The sequence below is a fragment of the Pseudonaja textilis genome, chromosome Z (genome assembly GCF_049901715.1).
Source record: "Pseudonaja textilis isolate UNSWEBS1 chromosome Z, rPseTex1.2, whole genome shotgun sequence".
NCBI classification, from domain to species: Eukaryota; Metazoa; Chordata; class Lepidosauria; order Squamata; family Elapidae; genus Pseudonaja; species Pseudonaja textilis.
The window spans coordinates 104,613,713-104,636,745 of record NC_142008.1 but is presented as its reverse complement, the minus strand read 5'-3'; the positions used below and the strand labels follow the sequence as shown (position 1 = coordinate 104,636,745).

The 23,033-nt window shown below is 35.9% G+C and overlaps 3 protein-coding genes across 3 annotated transcripts; 1 reads left to right on the top strand and 2 right to left on the bottom strand.

The window, feature by feature from the left end:
- Window positions 1–1,924: 1,924 nt before the first annotated feature.
- Window positions 1,925–3,189, top strand: LOC148124198 (uncharacterized). Its single transcript, XM_087915420.1, has one exon. It carries the CDS (start codon window positions 1,977–1,979, stop codon window positions 3,168–3,170), a length of 1,194 nt encoding a protein of 397 aa, XP_087771546.1. The 5' UTR covers window positions 1,925–1,976; the 3' UTR covers window positions 3,171–3,189.
- Window positions 3,190–13,474: 10,285 nt separating this feature from the next.
- LOC148124197 (vomeronasal type-2 receptor 26-like) lies at window positions 13,475–16,563 on the bottom strand. The gene is made up of 3 exons (XM_087917217.1): window positions 16,486–16,563; window positions 14,829–14,955; window positions 13,475–14,373 (listed from the first exon to the last, which is right to left on the bottom strand). The coding sequence occupies exons 1-3, from the start codon at window positions 16,561–16,563 to the stop codon at window positions 13,475–13,477; spliced, it is 1,104 nt and encodes a 367-aa protein (XP_087773343.1).
- A 2,759-nt stretch (window positions 16,564–19,322) lies between these two features.
- On the bottom strand, window positions 19,323–20,974 carry LOC148124196 (vomeronasal type-2 receptor 26-like). Its single transcript, XM_087917216.1, has 2 exons — window positions 20,930–20,974; window positions 19,323–20,228 (listed from the first exon to the last, which is right to left on the bottom strand). Exons 1-2 carry the CDS (start codon window positions 20,972–20,974, stop codon window positions 19,323–19,325), a joined length of 951 nt encoding a protein of 316 aa, XP_087773342.1.
- Window positions 20,975–23,033: the final 2,059 nt, after the last annotated feature.

Below are 23,033 nucleotides of genomic sequence, written 5' to 3'. Positions count from 1 at the left end.
ACTCGACTGCTTCATCCTTAGAACAAGTGGTGCCTGAACAGGGACCCTCTTACTTTGTCTGGCAAGGATTTGGTGCACCCTCAACCCTTTGTGGTTTCTTCAACCTTTTGGTTTCTGTAAGTATGGGGTCTTCGCTTTCTGAGGAACAAAGGAAGCATGTAGATGAATTAGGCTATTTGTTGAAGAAAAATAATACTGAGGTACCACAGAGAAAACTCTTAAGGCTGTTCCAGGAGATTGCAGCTCAGTGCCTATGGTACCCAGAAGAGGGGTCTTTAAAATTAACTGATTGGGAACGTATAGGGAAAACATTGCATACTGAACCTCGAGCAAAAATAGAAGTTTTGCATGTGTGGCATTTATGTAGACATGCTATTGAAAAATTTGGTCACAATGAACTTTCTCTTTTAACACCTCCACCTTCACATTATACTAATGCTGTCATTTATCCCCCTTCTTCACCTGAATATATGTCTTCAATTTCCTCAGCTCCTGCAGATACAGGGCAAAAGCCTCCTGACTCTATTGTTCAGTCTTCTTTTCAGAAAATGGTTGAGAATTGTAAAAAGGATGCCTCTGTCTCAGGAACAGAACTTGCAGAATTACTGTCCGTTTGTCTAGTACAATATCATCCTGGTCAGGGGCCACAGCTTGGACTGCAAGTAGCAGTATGGGAGGGTCTGCCTTAGCAGATCTTAAGAGAGTTAAAAAAAGGCAGTTACAGACTATGGGATTAGTGGTAATTTTACAAGAGGACTTGTAGAAGGAATAAAAAATGGTTATACAATGATCCCTGAAGATTAGAAGCAAATATTTCGCATGATTTTAACATCCATGCAATATGTGGTTTGGGAGAGTGAATATATGAGACATGCTCAAGCTGCTGCTTTGGGAGGGGAGGAGCATATACAGTTGAGCAGCTATTTGGTTCTAGACCATTTGGTACAATTCCTACTCAAGTTGTTCTTCCTCCAGCTACATTAACTATTGTTTCTGAATGTGCCTTTCATGCTTTTCTGGAGAACCTAGAGCAAATTTTTCAAAGGCCAGAATTAATGTGTTTGTTTCTATCCTTACTGAAAATTTGGAATGGAAAAGGCAATAATAGAATTAAGTATGCATATATTAATGTATAATTGCTGTCATATTTGTATTTAAAGATGATGACCCGGAAATATGTTGTCCACTAAAAAGAGATTTTTGTTTTTAATGTGAAAAACTGAATAAAGTTTGTTAAAAAAAAAAAAAGAAATGGAATATTACTTTAGTGCATGGAATTCCTTACAACTCTCAGAGTCAAGTTATAGTTGAGCAAGCTCATCGTACTTTTAAGGCATTGCTTCAGAAACAATTACAAACTGCGTCTGGCCCTTACCATTGTGAAAGAATCAAAATCTCATTGCTGTAGCATTATATACTTGGAATTATTTAACCTTTTAAGATTCTCTTGCAGACTCACCTGTTAATTTGCATTTTCAAACTACTGAATCTTTAGCAAGGCCTTTGGTAAAGTATCGCCAAGGCCCAGATCCAACCTGGAAAGGCCATACACCGCTGATCACCTGGGGTCACGGTTACACTGCTGTGGAAGATCCTTCTACTGGACAAGCAGTGTGGGTTCCAGCGCGCTGTGTTCATCCATATCATGGCATGGCATCAGGGCCTTCACAACCTGATTCCAGATTTCAATCTTCATCTGAACATGGAAGTCTGTCTTCCAAGGTCGACGTGCCCGCAACCCATCACTTGGGCCCAGGTTAAATCTACTACATATCAAGCTCAACAACAATTGCAACAGGCGTCATTACCTCAGACTCCTGAAAATCTTGTTGCCGCTGTTTTTGCTATTATTACTGCTAACTCTGTTACCATTTTACTTTGTATTTTCTTGTTTATGGTTAATGGTGTTTCTGCTTAAAAATGACACTTCTGTGGTTCGTCTTAACCCTAATTTGTGGGTTCGTCATGCCCAATACATGTTTATGACCCATGGCACAAATATTACTTTATACTATGAGCCCCCAATGGCATTTGGTCAAATTTCTTTTATCCCTAACTTGATCGTGTCTTCTAAATTTATTGTCTCACAATTACAATCTATTTCACACTCCTGGCTATTTTCTAAACCCCCTATGCAATTGAATTATGTCCGTTGGCGTTACTTGAAAGTTAGTCAATTTATAAGGGGTCTGTATTTCTGTTGTCACGTTAAACACACTTGGCTTCATAATTGGTCTGATTATGATGCTGCTCAGCACATATTAAAAAAGCTAGGGAATTATAGTTATTGTTCTAACTACTATTGGTTGTCAGGTACCTTTAATTCTTCTTTGTATGGAATTAATATAGCTCCTGATATGTATCCTGACAATTTTCCTATTTTTAATGCCTCTGATCAATCTAATACAGGATCGATATATGCTGGTTGGCAGCTTAAGGATCCTAATATGTGGTTCTTTTTTGATAAATATGCCACTAATGTTCATCCTCAGAATTATCAATGTGCAACTATAGGTTATTTTACTCTACCTGTTCAAATAGGTATGCTCCCATCAACTGGACAGCGGCATTCCTCTCTGGGGCCTATATGTAATGATAAAGTCATTATTGACATACAGTTGTCTTCTGGTCTTACATTAGGCTGTGCATTGGCAGGGGCCGTTACAGGAGTCCTTACTCTAGGCTCTCATCCTGGCATAATTGCTCAAGAAAACAGACAATCTATTCTTGGTCTCACCTGCAGACTTGAAAAATCCATCAATGCTACTGCTGCTATTATTCGTGATTTGCAGCATGAAATAGAAGACTTAAATCAAGATGTCTTACAGCAGTGTTTTGCCATAGACTATCTTTTAGCCTGTCAGGGAGGGTTCTGTATGTTAGTTGGATGCTGTGGATGTGCTGTGCATTTTCATTCTTTGAATAAAACTATTGAGGATGAGCTTGCTAATTTACAATCATACATTCAAAATAATATCCATGCACATTACTCACCTTTTGAGTGGCTAACCAATTGGCTCCCTGATTGGTCTTGGCTCAGACAGTTTTTCTTTTATGCTATAATTATTATTATTGTACTAATTGCAACCTCTTGTTTTATTCAATGTATTCCAAATTTGTTTGCATTGTTTCATCCTGCTTCCCCCTCTCTTACTCCTCTACAATTGTGATACATTCATAAATCTTTGAATCCTCCATTTGAAATAAAAAACAAAGATATGTAGAGTTGTAATTGCAGGAATATTCTAATCTCGGATGACAAACCTCAGATAAAGAATGTTTCCAAGCAAATCCAATTCAGGCAAACAAAGCAACTAATCTAAAAAAGGATTAGAGAGAGGAAGTAAACATATGTTAGACTTTAACTAATTGTGTTATTTACTATGCTAAACAGTAACGAAAGTTAAGCGGTGACCAAAGTTAACCAATGATTGAGGATAACTAAAAATGTGTATAAATGCAGACTAAACTCCAATAAAGTTCATCATGATTCAGTTGATCATGATCAAATAACTCGACTGCCTCATCATTACAACAGTCGGGGATATAATTCTATGTCCATTATGTTCTCTGATTTTCTCTTCAAACTATGAAATCACCACAATCTGATTGTTTTTGTTACTTAATTCAATGAAGTAATGTTCCTTTTGTTTACCACATTTAGATTTGGCAAATGCCACATTCTGGTATCCTGTGCAGAAATGCACAACTTTTCCTTCTCCACTTCTTGTACTGCACTTGTATCATATTTCAAGAAGGGTTCATTCTCCTCTTTTTGAAATAAAAATATTCTCATTGGTCAAAAGGAGTTAGTTAGCTACTCAATTATTTGGAATGATTTTTTTTTTAAACAAAGCACAACTGTTTCATACCTGCAACATCTTTCACTAAATCAAACAGTAGAACTGACCATAGAAAATCATGAGTCTAAAATTAAAATAAGCATGCAAAAGCATAATCTTGCAGTTGACACATTTCGGTCGGGGAACTTGCCAATGGGTGTGGCACAATCCAGAACCCAGAATCCAAAGCGTGACTTTCCCATCACTCTGACTCCTCCAGCAGTCTCTCTCACTCCTCCCCAGCCACACCTAGTAGCGCTGGAATCAATTTAATCACTCAAGAGAAAATTGAGTTTAAACTTCCCTTGGAAGTTAAAATAGTTCCATCTCAATTTAAAGGTCCTCTTCCTTCAGGATTAGTTGGCTTAATTTTGCCTCATTCTTCTGCACACAAAAAAGGTTGTTTTGTTGTGCCTGGGGTAATAGATTCAGATTACACTGGTATCCTCATGATTCAGATTTGGGTGAATCTTCCTCAAGTTCTTCTTTGTAATTCTTCTGTTGCTCAATTGCTTCTTCTTCCACATGAAATTCCATCTCCTGGTATAGGTAATCATGTGGATGCAGGATTTGGATCAACTTCTTTATCTGAAGGCTTACTTCATCAGCTGAACTCCTCTCATCCTTTGTTAATGCTCTTCCTTAATAAAAAACCATTTCAAGGGTTATTGGATACTGGAGCCGATGTTACTGTCATCTCCTCTTTACAGTGGCCAGTACAGTGGCCAAAAATGACCGTTTCTTCATTGTGGGGAATAGGAGGTTCTACAGCTGCTTGGCAGAGTGTTCAAGAAATTAATGTTACAACATCTGCTGGTAAGTCCTTTTTCCTACAACCATACATTCTAGATATTCATACTAATATTTGGGACCGTGATATTCTTTCTCTTCTTAATGCCCATTTGATTCTTGATGATGGCTCTTCCTCTTAAATTGCTCTGTTCTACGCTGGTTTGGGTGGAACATTGGCCATTATCAAGAGAAAAAACTTGCTGCTTTACAACAAATGGTTCAAGAACAATTGGCTGCTGGTCATATAGAACCTTCTACTAGTCTTTGGAATACTCCTGTTTTTGTTATATGATTTCAGAATCATATCAGATAGCCTTTTCTCAATATGTGGGAAACTTGTATTCTTTACCCAAGGATCCTAGAATAGTGGTTACTACTACTTTAAATCCAGCCTTTTCTTCCATTTTTGTGCGAAATCCTATTTCTAAAGCTCTTACAGTCTTTACTGATGGATCACCTACAAGGGGTGTGGTTGTCTAGCAGATTCAACAACAATGGTATTCTAAATTTACTGCCATGCAGACTTCAGCTCAACGTGCTGAGCTGGCTGCTGTGATATACATTCCATTTAATACATTATTAACTCATATAATATTTCAGTTTTCTAACTCGATTTCAAATACTAATATCTACAATACAGTCTTATGTACTTTTGCAGAATCATTTTTTAAATTATATTTTACCCTTTGTCTTTGAAAAAAACTTGCTTTTTTAACATCTTGTTTTAAACCTTTATGACTTCTCTTTCCTTTTTCCCTTCCTTTCTTATCAATTTTAGCCTTTTTGCGACCCCATCTCTCAGACTCCACTCTCTTAAACTTCCCTCTCTGTTGTATTTCTCTTTTCTGTTGCTTTCTGACATTGTATCAATTTTTCATCTTATTTTTCCCTTTCTTGGTTGATTTTTTAAGTTCTGAGTTCTCCCTTCCCCCCCCCTTTCTCTTTTCTTCCTCAACTAAGATTATTTGTCCATTAAAGATGGCTTCTTCTTCATCCCAGCCTTCTTGTTGTTGTATTTCTTGGTAGGTAGAAATCACCATTTCTAAAAAATGAAAAATAGATCCAGAAGAGCCCTTGCCTTCCAGTTCCTCTTCTTTTAGCTTTTGAAATTCCATTTACAGATAATGCCTTTTTTTAAAAGAACAACCCAAATGTTTTTAATCTTTCAAGAAATAGTTCCCCAAAATCCCAAAGTCACAAAGCAATCCAAATCAGAACAAACTCTTTCATTTAGCACTTTCTTCTTTTTATATTTTCTCTTCCTGGGGTAGAATTCAATTGCACAGTTCCAAAGTAATTTTTTAGAAGTCTTATTACCATTTATTTCTGGTCTTATAAACTCCAACCAGTCTCCTTCAGTACAATCTTAAAATAAGTTCTTTACCTCTTCCCTCCCACTGATAGCAAAACAATTTTAGTTTTTAATTCCAATGTTCAGAAATCTTTTATGCACTTGGCTTTAAATTTCAAGTTTAGTTACCTTCTGTGCCCAAGCAGGTTTTTCAGATTTCCATCTGCTATTCCATGGGGAGGGAGAGTGAGAGAAAATAACTTTCACTTTCAATTTTCTTCCGCCGCTTTTACAGTCTTCTTGGGAAACAATGTATCATTCAAACAATTAGATTTCCAGGGTGTTTAAAGGTTCCTTGTTATCCCGGTTCAGCCAAAAACTTTCACTTTCTCTGACTTCCTCCTGCACAATCTTACCAGGCTGCAGGCTTCTTTGTGGCGGCCATTGCTGACCGCCGCTCCACTGCCTTGGGAAAAAGGAGTTTAGCCGGTTGAGGAGGGGCTTTGCGATACCTCCAAGCCCCTACCCGGATCTCCTCTATCTTCGGTTGCCTCTGCGGGGCAACCATAACCTCCAGATCCAGCTGGATCGGAGGCACTTCGGTGGCGAGTGCAGTAGGAACCACGCACGATCGCAGATTCCTGCCACCGCCGAAGCCTTGCAAACCGGAATCCCCCATATTTGTTTCTTGATGTGTAAAACAAGCATGTAAGTTTCAGCATTTCTTTTTCTTTTTTATAGTGTATTACCTTATTCTCCTTTCTCCTTCTATTTCTCTATAACAACAATCCATTCAGGGGAACTAGACTGAGACAGAGAGAGGCTGATCCAAAGAAGTTCAGCCTAAAGCAGGACTGGAACTCACAGTCTTCTGGTTTCTAGCCTGGTGACTTAATCCAGTAAATAAAACAAGTGTTTTAGTTATTCCAATTTTAAAATAAAATTATTCCTGTTCTTTCAACTTCTTTTTTCTGTAGACACATCTAGGATGTTTTGAAGTCAATGTTTTTTCTTCCCTGCTTCCCTCCCTCTTTCCTTCCTTCCCTCCCTCCCTCCTTCCTTCTCTCCTTCCTTCCTTCCTTCCTTCCTTCCTTCCTTCCTTCCTTCCTTCCTTTCTTTCTTTCTTTCTCAACAGCAAAGAAAGATTATTTCACCTTCTATAAACTCAAAGAAATTATATAAAAAAATGCAATTATAAAGCACAGATACAATATGTGCATGTTAGCAGCTGGATCACTCCATTCTAAACTATTTAATGCATGTAAACAATCTCCCAAAATACTTCATCTAATGGCAATTATAATAGTCTAATAAAGTGATAAGGAAGACATGAACAACTACTATGAGGTCCTGGATGAAAATTGGCATGCCAACTAAAGGCCCCTACCCAACCTGCAATAGCATTGTCCAGCAGGATTGTCAAATTGTGAATCTGCTTCTTTAGCAACAACATCATCCTATGAAGAACAACATTAAAAACATTAAAGAACCCTTGTTGGCACATTGAGTTGTGGTGAAAATTTTCCTTTCTTCTAATCCCCGGGTGTCAAACTCAATTTCATTGAGGACTGCATCAGGGTTGTGTTTGACCTTGGAAGGGTGGGGTGGGCATGGCTGGGGGTCAGCATGGCCATGGTGGGCATGACATGGGACTCGGTTGGGGGCATTTGTGAAGGCCAAGTGCTAAAGGAGGACTTCCCTGAGACCTCCCTCAATCTCATGATAAACTCCTTCCTTCCTTTCCTCCTTCCTTCCTTCCTTCCTTCCTTCCTTCCTTCCTTCCTTCCTTCCTTCCTTCCTTCCATCCTTCCTTCATTTCCCTCTTTCTTTATTTTGCCTTCTCTCTCTTTTCCTTCTTGCTCTCTTCCCATCTTCCCTTCTTTTTCTTTATATCTCCTCTTTCCCTTTCTCCTTTCCTAACTCTTCTTGCATGCTCAAATATAGGAAATATTTCTCCTTTTGTTTTTAGTTTATTGTGATAGCTCTCTGCCAGTGAAAATGGAACTTGGGGGCCGTACATGGGCCCCATGCTTTACTTTTTACCATGATGGCCTCCTGAAGCCCTCTGCCAGTGAAAATGGAGCCCATGAGGGCACATGCAGTCCCCCAGGCTCTGTTTTCACTGGTAGAGGCACTACAGGCTGATCCTATGCTGTTAGCCCATGGGCCTTGAATTTGACACCCCTATTCTAAGCCATTAGCCATGTTTTCTAGGGTAATTCTGTTTTATAACAAATGAAAAGCTCTGTTCTTCCAAACCAAATTTTCCACTTCTGTTTTCAGATTTTCAACTTAATCTCCTAGACAAATATTTGAAATAGCTCAAAACAACAGTTGATTTAACAATGACTGTCAAAAATTTTGATTCTCTCTCAGATGCTTCAGGATGTTTGTTTTTCTAATATAAATTGTAAACATGCATATATATTATTGATATTTATTAGAGGCATAAATTTTTCAGAACTGAAGTAAACAAGGTTAGGTCTTCTGGTTTGTGCTCCTGTCGAGTCAGAGCAGAATCTGTGATCATGCGTAGTTCTGCTCTCGCTTGCTCGTTGGAGGGTCCTATTTGGGACCAGAACCACCCTGGAGGAGTGGTGAAGAAAGGGTGATCTACTGGATGGTTGAGGGTAGGTGCATCTCCCCTCCCCCAAATGGAAAAAACCCTCCAAAGATGAGCTGAAGTGGTGGTCTAAAATGGCCACCAAGAAGACAGGAAACAGCCCAGGAAAATAAGACTGTCCTGGAGAATTGTTAGTGGTGTGTCAACTAGGTGAAACATATGTACATTAAGGTACTCTGGAATTAAGAAATAAGGAAATTCTTAGGAAATATTGTAAAAGTGGCAAAGAGAGAGAGAAAGAGACAGAGACAGAGACAGACAGAGAGAGAGAGAGAGAGAGAGAGAGAGAGAGAGAGAGAGAGAGAGAGAGAGAGAGAGAGAGAGAGAAAGAGACACAGAGAGAGAGTTTGCTGTGTTCTTCTTGATTGGTGTTTCTAATAACTTCTATCTGTTTTGTAGCATTTCTTTTGTCTTGATTGGCTGGAAACATTGTGTTTCCTATATTTTCAATCTTATCAGCGAAGCCATAGAGATTCAAAAAAGACCTGAAAACAAGAATAGAAGAGATGATTCCTCCAGACTGTCAATTATCTGGAAACCTGCACTTACAAACAAAAAAATCTCCACACCACAAGCCAAGCAAACACCTGGGCACAAACAGACCCTCCCAATACCTCCAGCTTAAACACACCCCAACCAGGAACCCAGATGAAACCTAGCTTCCTAATAAATGATAGCCATCCATTTACTCTAAGCCAAGCTGCACTTAAAGCCTCCAATATAGGAAACACAATGTTGCCAGCCAATCAAGACAAAAAAAAAATGCTACAAAACAGACAGAAGATATTAGAAACACCAATCAAGTAAAACACAGCAAACTCCAAGACCAATAATCACAGACCAAGACTCCCAATCAATCAGGATGAAGAAAAAACCACTCTGGAACAGTGTAGGCTAGCACCAAATTTAAAAAAGAAACAGCTGTGAAAGTCTGACTCACAGACGAACACAATACAGAAACCTGATGATGGCAGATGACATTCTGATGAAACATTGCTACAACTTTAAAAGCACAACTATAATGACATGGGAAAATACCTGAACAGAGCTGAATACCATACATATGAATACCCGTGAAAACTTAAGAAAAAAAAAAAGAGAGAGAGAGAGAGAGAGAGAGAGAGAGAGAGAGAGAGAGAGAGAGAGATCCATTTTTTTTCAAGAGCTTAGTGTGTATTTTTAAGGAAATGTAACAAGCAGAATTCGATTAATAATAGTTATGTGTTATAAAATAGAGGTTAGAAAATGAATGTTATAACTGTAAAGATATAATTTAAGCTTTAAATAAGATTTGAATGGATAATAATTAAAAGATACAAAGGTGTTACATTCCAGTTTAGTAATTACAGGGGAAAATTTGTTTTATGAGAAAAGAAAATACGGAATTGTAAACAGGACAGACACAAGTATAAAAATTGATTAGAAAGATATTGAAAATTAGAAAAAGATATGCAATTAAACTTAGAAAGGAATGAGATAATTAAAAATAAGGTTGCAGAAAGCAAGGAAAGCAAGGCAAATAAGTTACAGAAAGCAAGAAAATAGTTATAAGACATGGATTAGAAAATATAAGTTGAATATGTAATTTAGTTTATGTCTGTATGGAGAAGTGATAACCCGGGAGCATGCTGTTCTCAAAAAAAGATATTTTATTTGTATTTGTATGTTTTTGTGAAAATCCAGTATAAAGCTATATGTTGAAGATACTGTTCATTTTTTGTCAGTGATTGTATTTTTTAAGACAACAATATGCATACTTGAAAACAACTGATCTTTAAGCAAACAAGTAAAGTGACAAACCAAAGTGACAGCAACTACTTAAATAGTGTCTCATATTTTCAGTCTATTTATAAGAAACACTCAAGGAAGAAGTAGAAAAAGACTGAATACCTCAGATAAAATCAATATTCCAGTTAAAACACTGAGAAAATTTTTAAAATTCTAGTTGAAAAAAATATATCTCTTCAAAAGTTGTGCTCCCTGAAAGACACCTTCAAACTGAACAAAAATATAATTTCAGAATGACCATATCACATAGGAAACTTGAGAAATTGTAAGTTAATTTAATATCTGTAATGGAATTAATCGCATAACATTTCACAGTGCATAAGTTCAACAAGAGACAAAAAGAGCCCAAAAACAGACAGGAGATATTAGAAACACCAATCAAGCAGAACACAGCAAACTCCAAGACCAATAAACACAGACCAAGACTCCCAACCAATCAGGGTGAAGAAAAAACCATTCTGGCACAGCAATAGGCTGCCCCAAATTTAAATCTGAAACTACTATAAAAGCCTGACTCACAGATGAACACTATACAGAAGCCTGATGATGGCAGATAAGATTCTGCTGAAACGTCGCTACAACTTTAAAAGCACAACTACAATGACGTGGGAAAATACCCAAACAAAGCTGAATGCCATATCTATCTATCTATCTATCTATCTATCTATCTATCTATCTATCTATCTATCTATATTTTCTGAGGTTCTCGCGGGTATTTGTATGTGGATCTTTGGTTGTTCGGGTTTTCTCCCGCGTAAGATTCGAAGTATCTAGGCAACGTTTCGATGAAGTCTCATTCATCATCTTCAGGCTTCTGTCTTCGGCTCTTGCTTCTCAGAGTGATGTGAGATTGCAGATGCTTCTTCCTTTTAACTGCTAGTGGGGGTGGGACTTGATTGGGTGGGGCTTGGCTGTGTTCTGATTGGGTGGGGGTGTTCTCATTGGTAGGGGTTTGGCTGTGTTCTGATTGGTTGGGGGTTGGCCGTGTTCTGATTGGCTGGAGGCGTGTTCTGTTCAGGTGGGGGCTTGGTTGTGCTCAGGTTAGTCTTAGTTGCTGGGGGATTTGAGTTGGTGAGCTGTGATCTTGCTGTTTGGCTTCGAGTTCGTGGTCGTGCTGCATCTTCATAGTGGGTGTCAGTTTGCTTCATGTATGGCTCGGAGGGGTTTGAAGTGGGTAGTAATGCAGCTGCAGTGCAGCTTCTGGTCCATGGCTGTGTCTCATCTTCTGAGTGGGTGTGAGTCTGTTTTCTACATGAAAGTGTGGTGGTGGCATCTTGTGTGGCTCTCATGGGTGTGGGTGGATAAATAAATAAAACTGAAAAAAAATATTTTGGCCTCCAATCCACTAATCATCTTTACTGCTCTTCTCTGCAATCTTTCTACAACATTTTTCTTACATCATGCTGACAGAAACTGGATATTTAATACAGTTTTTTTTAAGTAAGAAGGTCATTTATACCCTTATGACTTCAAAAAAAAAACTATACCAAACTACTATTTACAAGAAAATCAGAAAACTCATCAATTTCTTTGTATTTGAAAACTATACAGTATAATAATATTATTAATAGTAATAATAATATTAATAATAATAATAACAAAATTGTGAGAAAAACATTGCTACTAGTTTGATGCAGAATAAATGTGGAGAATTCTTGGGATATATAGAGTGTGTAACATCCTTAAACTTGGTGTAAACTGATTATTAGAGCTAATTGTGCCTACAATATAAATCAATTTTTTATCCTTATTTCATTACCAGCTTTTTGTATAAGTTCTAGAGTGGGTATTAAATTTCTAGAAACAATGATATTGAGTAAAAACCTGGGAACTGTAAATGAAATTTAAATTACTTATATGTTGTCTGTATAGACATTTATTTTGATTCTCTTTAGGGTACTTTTAATTTTTGCTAAATTTTTCAACAGACACTGTTCCTACAATTTTTTGAGAGAAACTGGTGGAAAACCCCTTAATTTTCTTGACTGAATTCATGTTAAATTTGCCCTTACAATGTAGAATACCAAAATTAGGCTAAATGAAGAGATGGACACCAAGGCAGTAGCCAAGATGACTTTTACTTCATTCCAGTAGGTTTCTTCACAGATCAGCATAGTAAAAGCCCAAGGGGAAAAATAGTATCTCTTGACCATAAGGTTTAAATGGAAATTAAAAGATATGAACTGAAAGTCAGAAGATTACTTTCTGTCAAAATTGACAATGCTCCAATAATCGTGGAATCCATCTTTGATAGTTTTTTTAATTATTTGACCTGCATGTTTAGTTAATCTAGTATTTAATAAGGGATTAGTAGGATGGGAATAGAGATGGGGAGCTCTTTTGTTATTATCTGAGTATTCAGGTAGAATACATCATCTAACCCACACTCCTTTAACCTCAAACTATACACTATTGACCTCATCTCGTTCCTTAGAGGTCTGTAAGGGGAGTGCGTAAGTACACCATCTTGCCTACCGTCCCTGTCCTATTGTCCCCATTTATTCATACCTATTTCCTGTATTCTTACTCATGTTTATACTTATACCTATTATCTTGAAAGTGATTGATAAATAAAATAAATAAATAAAATGAATAAAGTGATGCTATCTGGGAGGAAAAGATTCCAGCACTACAGACCATTGTAATATCAATTTGCTTTGAAGGAAGAGTATCCTGATTAATTCCTAACCAAAACATTTTTACTATAACTATAAAAGTCAGTTTGGTCTAGTGGTTAAGGCACCAGAATAGGAAGTAAAAGACTGTAAGTTCAAGTCCTGCCTTAGCCATGAAACCTAGTTCATTCTCATTCAACCCATCTCACCTCATAGGGTTGTTATTATGAGGAAAATAGGAGGAAGAGGTGTGTTGGGTATGTTCTACCACCTTGAGTTATTTGTTAAAAATAATAAATGCAGGTTAGGGTTATTGCAAACAAATAAATAAATAAGGAATCAATTAATACCAAAATATTGGGCAGCTAAAGAGGCATGTTTAATTTTTTGTAATTTGTTCATTTTGTTAGGCCATCTCTATAAATCTGCATTTATTTATTATTTTTTCACATCACAGCAATCCACTCTTAAAGTATTACTTATTTTGAACTCATTTACTATGCTATATGCTTTTTTAAAAAAATTATTGCTTTCTTCTTAAGATCTGTTTCCTGTTTAGGTCAGGTCGCAACAAAATAATGTAGCATTTGGGGAAAAAGAGACAACCCAGCAATCCAGCACTGGAAGATAAGATGCAGAAGATTTCCACAGCTACTATATATTTTCCTTGGGCACTCAAGTAAGTGGGGACAAAGGTGAACCAAACACTACAAAATACCAGCATGCTGAATGTTATAAGTTTGGTTTCATTAAAACTATTTGGCAACTTGCGGGCAAAAAAAGCCACGGTGAAGCTGACTATTGCCAGGAAACCCATGTAACTCAGGATACAATAAAACATGACTGGTGATGATTCATTACACTTCAAAACAATTATTTCAGGTACTGAATTCATGTCCATATCTGGAAAAGGAGGAGAAGTTGCCATCCATACCAGAGAGATGCTTACTTGAAGAAAAGAGCAAGAAAGAACAATAGAGCAAGCCAGGCTGTTCCCTACACATTTTTTGAGCCTGGATCCTGGTTGGGTTGCCATGAAAATGAGAACCACAGTAATAGTTTTTGCTAGCACACAAGAAACAGCGAATGTGAAGATGATGCCAAAAGCTATTTGCTGGAAAATGCATGTTGCCTTCTTCGGTTGGCCAATGAAGAGCAACGCACAAAGGAAGCACAGCACAAGTAAAATAAGTAGTATGTAGGTAAGGCCACGGTTGTTGGCTTTCACTATGGGAGTATTGTGGTACTTCAGAAATATTCCTAGTATCATAACTGTTGCCAATGAAAATGAAAGAGCACTGGTGCCTAAACTGATACCCAAAGGTTCTTCATAAGACAAAAAGCTTATAATTTTGGGAATACAGGTATTCCGATACTTATTAGCATAATAATCATCAGCGCATTTAACACAGTCAGCCATGTCTACAAAAGAAAGATTTTTAAATCAATTTTTATTACATTCACTGCAGGAAGTTGAAGGAGGCATTGATACAAAGTTTGCTTTCATATTTGAAATCTCAAAGACGGTTGGAGTAAACTGGCACACTAGCATTTTTTTGAAGAATTCATTTTTAGAGAGTGCAATAAATAAAAAATATTACAGTAAATGGTCATGGGAGCAGACAACTAAATATTAAGTGACATTAGAACAGAACAGCAAAATAGATCTCTCTTCCTGCCCTCATTTTTATTTTTATTTTCTTGACACAATACAAATATATCATAAAGCACAAATCTGATACAGAAGTGGAAAGCAGTGAAGAGCATGGTTAGATACATGAATACTGCAGGGGTTGATTGACCTAGCCATATATCTTCCATGAATGTTTTTTTCCAAAATAAAACTCTATGTTATAGTTGCACATGCTAATGCTCACCTTTGTGGTGAGATATCGATCCTTTGGGGCATGTAATACAATCATAGCAACAGAAAGGTTTCCCCTCTTTCCTTTTTTTTATAGATCCAGGTTGGCAATGCGCATTACAGAGAGAAACAGGCAATGTCTGTCCATCAATTAATAAACAATGTTAATTGGGGATGTAATTTCAAATTAATTAATAAAAATATGTGATAAAATATTCCTCATTGTAAAGTGGTCAAGTTGACTAAATCATACAAAAAACAAGAGATGTGGCTACTCTGCTGTAGTCCCTACATTTGGGAATATTTTCCCTTCAAATTATCAGAACATTTTGAAATGTGATAATCACATGATTGTGTGCCCAGGTCTGGGGTTCTGTTTCCTGGATGTATTAACCCATGTAGTAATAATTTTATTTTGTGCCATATATATTTATTTTGTACCATCTTAATTGTTTTTAATTATTATTATACATATGCTCTGCCTTGAGTCACTTGTTGAGATGTACAGATATATGGTGAATTGTTCATTTTTAAAATATTATTATTATTAAATGTATATGCCACCCAACTGTCTGTCCAGTGAGATGATGAACTGTTCTATTAAATGATTGATTCTAGTTTGCATCAGAAATTCTAATCTAGCCAAGTTTGATGTGAAAATCTTGTGTCAAATTAAACCAAAGTCTGTCAAAAGGAATTAAACATCTCTGGAACTAAGACTTCCTGCTGAGCTCTACTTTTAAGATTCATAGTATTCACAGTATATTTTTCTAACCAGCTTGAAGGATTGAAGAGTGCTTTGAAAATGAATTGGAGAAATATACTTTATACAATACTTATTGTAGGTAAAATCCTTCATTTTCAGGTTTGGTATCCTAGAGTTTATAGTAAAGAAATTATTCTGTTTTATTCCATTATTCTAATTATTCCATTTTATTCTATTATTCTATTTACATAGAAAATAGGTGTCCAATAATACTTTGTTCTTCACTGACATTTCTTTTTTTCCCCAGTTGAAAAAAGATGTTCCTTAATGACATGATGTCATTAAAAGGAATCTGAAGCGCACAGGACAGAATTTTGGTTCCATTGTCGAATGAAACAAGCCAGAGCCATTTACCTCATATTTCCTATGTCATATTTCCCACAAAGGATAATGCCAAATAGTTTGGAAGAAAAAAATCAGAAATGCATTAACTAAATTACTTACGTCCTGTCCTTTACCTCAAATAATGCTACCTAGTGAGATTTCTGCAATACAGATCCTTCACCCTGAGGTCTGTGAGGCTTTCCAAAAATCTGGCTTTTTCTACAAGCTTTGGGATAGCATGAAAAGAACTCTAGGGAATCTTTATGGTTTTGATACATACGTGCTTCTGTATTTTGTTGGGGAACTGGTTATGTCTGGTATTTTTTCCCTATGCTTTTTATTTAACTTTTATTATTTGGTTATGGGGTAACCAAATATCATATTATATAAAATGTGTTGCTCTACAAATTTGTTAAATTAATAAATTAATAATTTTTCATGATTCATAAAAAAATTTATCTGTGTTAAATGGAACCCTTGAACAGAGAGATAACAAGAAAGAGAAAAAAAAAACTTGTCATTCAGTTTGCTGAAATATGAATGTGGAAAATACACAAAAATATTTTCAGATAATTCCTACCTGGTTAAACCAGCTGTGCCATATGATTGCATCTCTGTTAATGGTGAATGCTTCCTCTGGAGAAGATTGAGGATCCATTTTTCCAACTTTCACTCCAGTAAATGATTGGTTTGGAAATATAATCCAGTTGATGATATCCAGTTCTTGAACAACTTCCCTATTCTGAGAAAAGAAAATCTTTTCACCGGCACTGTTGTTAAATGATACAGATCTCATAAAATGGAATATCTAGATCACAAAATAAAATTAGTTTTAGAAAGTTTGCATATAATAACAGTACAATTATTATTAACATGTTTTTAATGATTTTATGTATGACCATTATTTATTAGATTTGCTCTAACTGCTCTCTCCAAAAGACTGTGGGTGTCTTACAACATATCCAATATTCAGTTAAAATAGTTTTAGCATAGCAACAAATGTTACAGACCCAAAAAGAGAAGAACAATAAAAAATATGATATGGGGTAGATATATACACTAACCCTGGTCCTAAATCACAACCAAATCATAAGAGCCTTCTGAATCACATTATTGAGGCTCTGATGACCAGGTTTATAATGAGGAATGTTAAATTTCCTCCCCAAAATACTTTATATAGATGAACCAAAAACAAGAAAAGACAACATGCAATATTTCAGAGATTCAAGATTTCCTCTGCTTCAAACAATTATGCTCAGTTCAATGCAAACAATTCTGCTCAATATTATTGAAAGGAAGTCAGATTGGTATATAATGTTAAAAAAGCAACAACTTAATGAATCATCTTTGGATGACATTCTTGAGTGATATACTCATGATCCATTATTTTGTTTCTTTAATATTATCTACCCAACTTAGTTTCACATTTCATAGAGTTTGAGGTTTTGTATTGTTTATGAATTGAATCTACATTTTAAATTTTGCTAATACTATTCATTCATGACTTTTTATTGTTTGCTTCAACATATCTCTATTTTTATAATTGTGTTATAACTTTGATTCAAAACTTCTCTTAATGGAATTCCAGTTATCCTTCTGCTCATTAATTAGTTCTTTGTGTAATAAACTTAATGATAGTGATGTTTTCATTTATTAATATTTTCTATCACTCAGTCTTTGTAAACAGCAATGGATCATACCCAGTATTTCCTAGATGAACCACAGATAACTACAATGATCTAAAACATATTGATTTTACAGAAGACAATGTTGAAAAAGCACTATGCAATCTAAAACCATCTCTATCTATTGGACCGAACGGAATATGTGCCTACTTCTTAAAAAAGCTATCCATTGCCATAGCAGTGGCATAATCTTTGAAAAATCTTTCAGGACCAGCTCCTTGCCAAAACTATGGTCACAAGCCACGGTCATCCCCATCTTCAAAAAGAGATACCCCAGCCTAGTTGAAAATTACAGACCAATCTTTTTATGCTTTGCCTTTGATTCAGTGGTACATGACAAACTACTCCTAAAACTAAAATCTTATGGCGTCTCTGGACACCTGCATTACTGGATAGAAGCATTCCTGTCAAACAGACAACAAATAGTCAAAATTGGGAGCGTCCTATCAAATTATTTACCTGTCAACAGTGGTGTCCCCCAAGGCAGTGTTCTAGGACCAACTCTTTTCATATTCTACATAAATGACCTCTGTGATCATATCAAGAGCAACTGCATTCTGTTCGCTGATTATGTAAAGCTATTCAACACTATAGACAATACTACTACCTTTCAAAAAGTCCTTGACTATGTATCAGAATGGTCAAAAAATTGGCAACTTCAAATCTCAACAAATAAATACTCTGTCCTACGTATTGGTAAAAAAAAGTCAGAAAATAAAATGCAGGCTGAATAGTCAAGACCCTGTTGATGATCCAAACTCTGTCAAAGACCTTGGAGTACTCATCTCAAATGATCTAAGTGCTAGAGCCCACTGTAACCACATAGCCAAAAAGGCGTTAAGAGTTGTTAACCTAATCTTACGTTGTTTTTTCTGTGGTAATATTACACTAATAACTAGAGCATACAAAACATTTGCTAGACCAATACTCGAATACAGCTCATCAGTCTGGAACCCACATTACATATCTGATATTAACACAGTTGAGAAATTCCAGAAATATTTAACAAGAAGAGTTCTCCATTCTACTCATTGTACAATACCTTATGTCACCAGACTTGAAATTCTAGACCTACAAAATCTAGAACTATGCTGCCTTTGGTCCGATCTAAGTATAGTATATAAAATCATACATTGCAATCTCCTACCTGTCAATGAATACTTCAGCTTCAACCATAACAACACAAGAGCAAACAAGAGATATAAACTCAAGGTTAATCACAACAAACTTGATTGAAGGAAATACGACTTCAGCAACAGAGTGGTCAATGTCTGGAGTACTCTACCTGACTCTGTGGTTTCTTCCCCAAACCCCAAAAACTTTAACCTTAGACTGTCTACTATTGACTTCACCCCTTTCATAAGAGGTCTGTAGGGGGCATGCATAAGTGCACCAACGTGCCTACCATTCTTGTCCTATTGTTTCTTTTATTTTTATTTTTTATTTTTCTATATGTGTCCATGTATTCATAACTATGTTTTTACTTATCCCTATTATTTTGTAAGCAATTGACCAAATAAAAAAAATAAAAAATAAAAATAATATTTTCTATCACTATTTTCAATAGATACATTTTCAAAGTGTGTGAAAAGTGATTATAACTATCCATTTGAGTTGAATTTTATTTTGCAGATGTTAAATTCATTCTTTCTACACATACTGCTATCAATATTAATCACAATTTCTTTCATTTGTTTATACACAATAATTGCTATGAAAGTGACTATCACTTCTATTTTGTAGAGGAAAATCTCCCTATACTTGGACTAGAGTCCATTACCATCCAGAGAATAGGATTATGAAGCTTCCTTCCTTTTTGTTTCATTATATACTTTCTTCCATATGTGGAGGAATACATGGCTTGCAGAGCATGAGCCACAGCATATACAGCATTGTAGATGCTATAACTGTGGCCTGTTACTCTTTTTGGAAAAACATGTTCAGGAAGGCTCTCTAATGTCTCCTCTCCACTGCAAATATTCTCCTTCTCATCTCCCAGATAAGAATCTTGTAATTCACATCCAAATGCATGAGTCCAGAAATCTTTGATAAAACCATCTTCTTTTACCATGGAAGGCTTCTGTTCTTGAATATGTTGTTGGAATCCTTTCAGTTCTTTGGCATGAATTGCAAATGATATTGCACCATGGAAGTCCTGCAAATCCCAGTTTTTTTTACTGGTAAAAAACTTCAACTCCATCCCAACTGTTAGTATCCATACTTTCCCTTTGGGGTTTCCAAATAATTCTTTAAAATCTGTATTTAGTAAATATCTCAATAAGATCATAGAACATGTATCCCCATTAAAAACCAAGACACTGACTTCATTACCCATTATTTTTTCATAAAATTCTACTACACAGTTGAAAAAAAATCCTGTATTGGCATCATAACATGAACTGCTGAACAACTCTATGAAGGCAAAACAAATGTCTTTTTTGGAAAACTCAGGTACCAAAGTCTCTATGAACCAGTCTAAGTTCATCCCATTTGCCACCAAGAATCCAATCCATCTCCAATTGAAATGAAGAAGTAAGGTGAGGATACCCCTATACTGATAAATTCCATCTGGAACCATTTGGTAGACAGAAGGGAGAGTGGTATCCCCTGCTTCAACTCTAGCAGATCCATACATGAACTTCCCAAAAACAAAAATAATTGAATTATACAATAGAATAATTTTAATATGGATAAATGTTTAAATAGCATAAACATTAATTGTACAAGAGAACAGAGTAAATATGTTGCATTGAAATTTTAGAGTTTATAGAGTGGTAGCTTGTAATAAATTTTATGCAATTTCAGAAAGTAATAATGCATACCTATCAATAGTCTAAAGGAGTCTACCAGAACATTGCAGGTCAACAGTATAGGATTGACTGTGTAGGTAAGACAAAATCTTCTTCCCCTTTTCTCCTGCCCCAATCAGAAATCAATGATTAACTGTATACTATTGCCAAAAAGGACATGGTATCAAGTTCTATGTAGTCATCATCAATCTGCCTATCCCAGGAACTTGGGAAGGACTGGATAAATAGATAAAAATGCCAATCCAATCTAAATACATTGACTCTGTGCCCAGTCATAATAAAAGGAAAAACACACAAACACAGGGACACAAAAACATCCACTCAAGTGGGGGAGGCAGAACTTATATATCTAATTTTACAAACAAATTTGTCTGTTCCAGATATTTGAGAAGTCTTGATAGGTAAATAAAAATGCAAAATCCAATTTAAAAATCTGGCACTGCAACCAGTCCTAATAAATGCAAAAATATATAAACTCAAGCATACAAAAACAACCACTTTAGGTAAGTGGGAAAGAGGTGGAACTTACCTGTGGAATTTTATAAAGGCTCATAAGAATTGGAAATTGGTGCATGATGTCTGAGATCAATCCCTCAATGATTGCAAAAAGATTGTCTTTAATTATGCACTTATAGTTGGGCAAAAGTTTGCTATTCGGCGAAATCAATTGCATTGCTGCATGGTAAGTCCACTTTGCATTCAGACGACTATCATAAATATTGAATCCCAAAGTAACATTGGGTAACATTTGGGCATTTCCATTGATCTGTTTCACAGCAAATATCAAAGCCAGGATGTGCTGGTAGTTTTCAGTCGCTACACTGCAAAGAAAATGTTCAACCTTGGATCATATATAACTCTTGAAACTGTTAAAGGGAGCAACATGTGTTTACTTAAGATTACATGTACATTTGTATTGCAAATACAAATGGTTTTAAGTTTCCTGAAATACTTTCCTCATCCCTTTCATGATCATTCATTATGAAGATACTCAGAACCTAAAACACTTTAGAGGAATGTCTGAATAGAAATCTTGGAATGAGTTTGAAAAAGAGCATGAGGCATGTGACGCTCCAGGCCAAGCACATTGTGGCAAAGGGGAAATCATTAAAGCTAATATAATTTGAATTTTTTAATAACAAAATGGTATTGTAAGTGGCAGAATGTACAGGGTAGAAATAGTTATAGCAAAATGTATGCTTAAGTTGTTAAGAAGTTTCAAATATTGTTTTACAGACATATAATAAGGCAGAGAAGAATTAAAAACAGGAAATATAAAGCAAGTAATAAGCCTAAAAGATCATTGGATAATGATTTCAGCCAGAGGTAAGCAACCTGCTATTCTTATGTTGTTAGTGAATGGCTTCTGCAATAATCAGAAGACCAAGTAGGAATTCCTTGTACCATAATGATATGCTTCCCAAGGTATTTTGTTATATTAAATCACAGCAATTGCCTTGATAAAGTGAAGCCACTTGTCAAGGAGTGTCACAGGTGAGGAGTTCACTTGCATATTGTAGTGGAAAAAAAATCCTTATACAAACATTTTTCCCAAAGGGGGGCCAGAAGGATATTGGTCGAAACGGTATGGATTCATATAGAAGGCGGTTTGATAAATAATGCCTCCATAGATGAAATCTCCTGGCTTGTAATACTTGGGAACAGAAAGAAGAACATGCTTTGTCTCACATTTAGTATGTCCAAATTTGCATCCTACATCAGGTAGCAATAGCAAAAGCATTAACAGGATCATTCTGGTTGCTAATGTATTGACTGCAAACAGTTCTCTTTTTGCAGTTGTACTGTTAATAGAACGTTTCACATTGATAATAGCCACGCTCCCTTTTTGCAGGTGTTGTGCTATTAACAGCATATTCCACATTGACACTTGTCAGATTAGAATAGTTGCCCTCTTTACTGACACTTGGAAGACAATTGAATGAAAGAAGAAAGGAATGAGGAAAAAGTAAATTTGGGCTTGCCAGAGGGATCTCCTGATGCTATGGTGTTTGAAGACACATTAATAGCATCTTTTAAAACTGCCATAGCAATCCCCAAAGTGAATTTCCATGCTGCAGAAGTAATTGTAGCTCTTCTGTTAATTGTAGGGACATTGTATGTTCTTTGTCATATTATGAACAACTTTTGTGCCCACACAGAAATGCAAAGTAAAAAAAGAAACAAATTGCTTGGATTAAACATTTTATGTATTCTTCATTTTATTAAATTGAAAATTGATTGGTAAATTTCTGCACAGAAATCATTTTGGTACCTGTTCAAAAGTTTTGTCATATGTTAATATATTATTTTAAACCAGTATGAGCTGGTTTAACATGAGACGCCAAAGGTGCTTTTTCAGGAGGCAACCAGATTTTCCTTCAAAAAAGTCCAGTTGCCTCCTGAAGAAACACCTTTGGGACAACCATGACCTGGATGACTGAGAACCTTTACAGAATGAGAGGTTTATATCTCTTTTTTATATGTCTAATGTGAATATATTCATTGGATTGCTATGACTTCCCTGAACTCATAACCACAAGCCCTTCACCCACAAACTATCTTTAGAAGAACTGTCAACAGTTACCCTTCATATCTAGGGAGAAAAAATGATTATAGTGGACTATGAAAGGGAT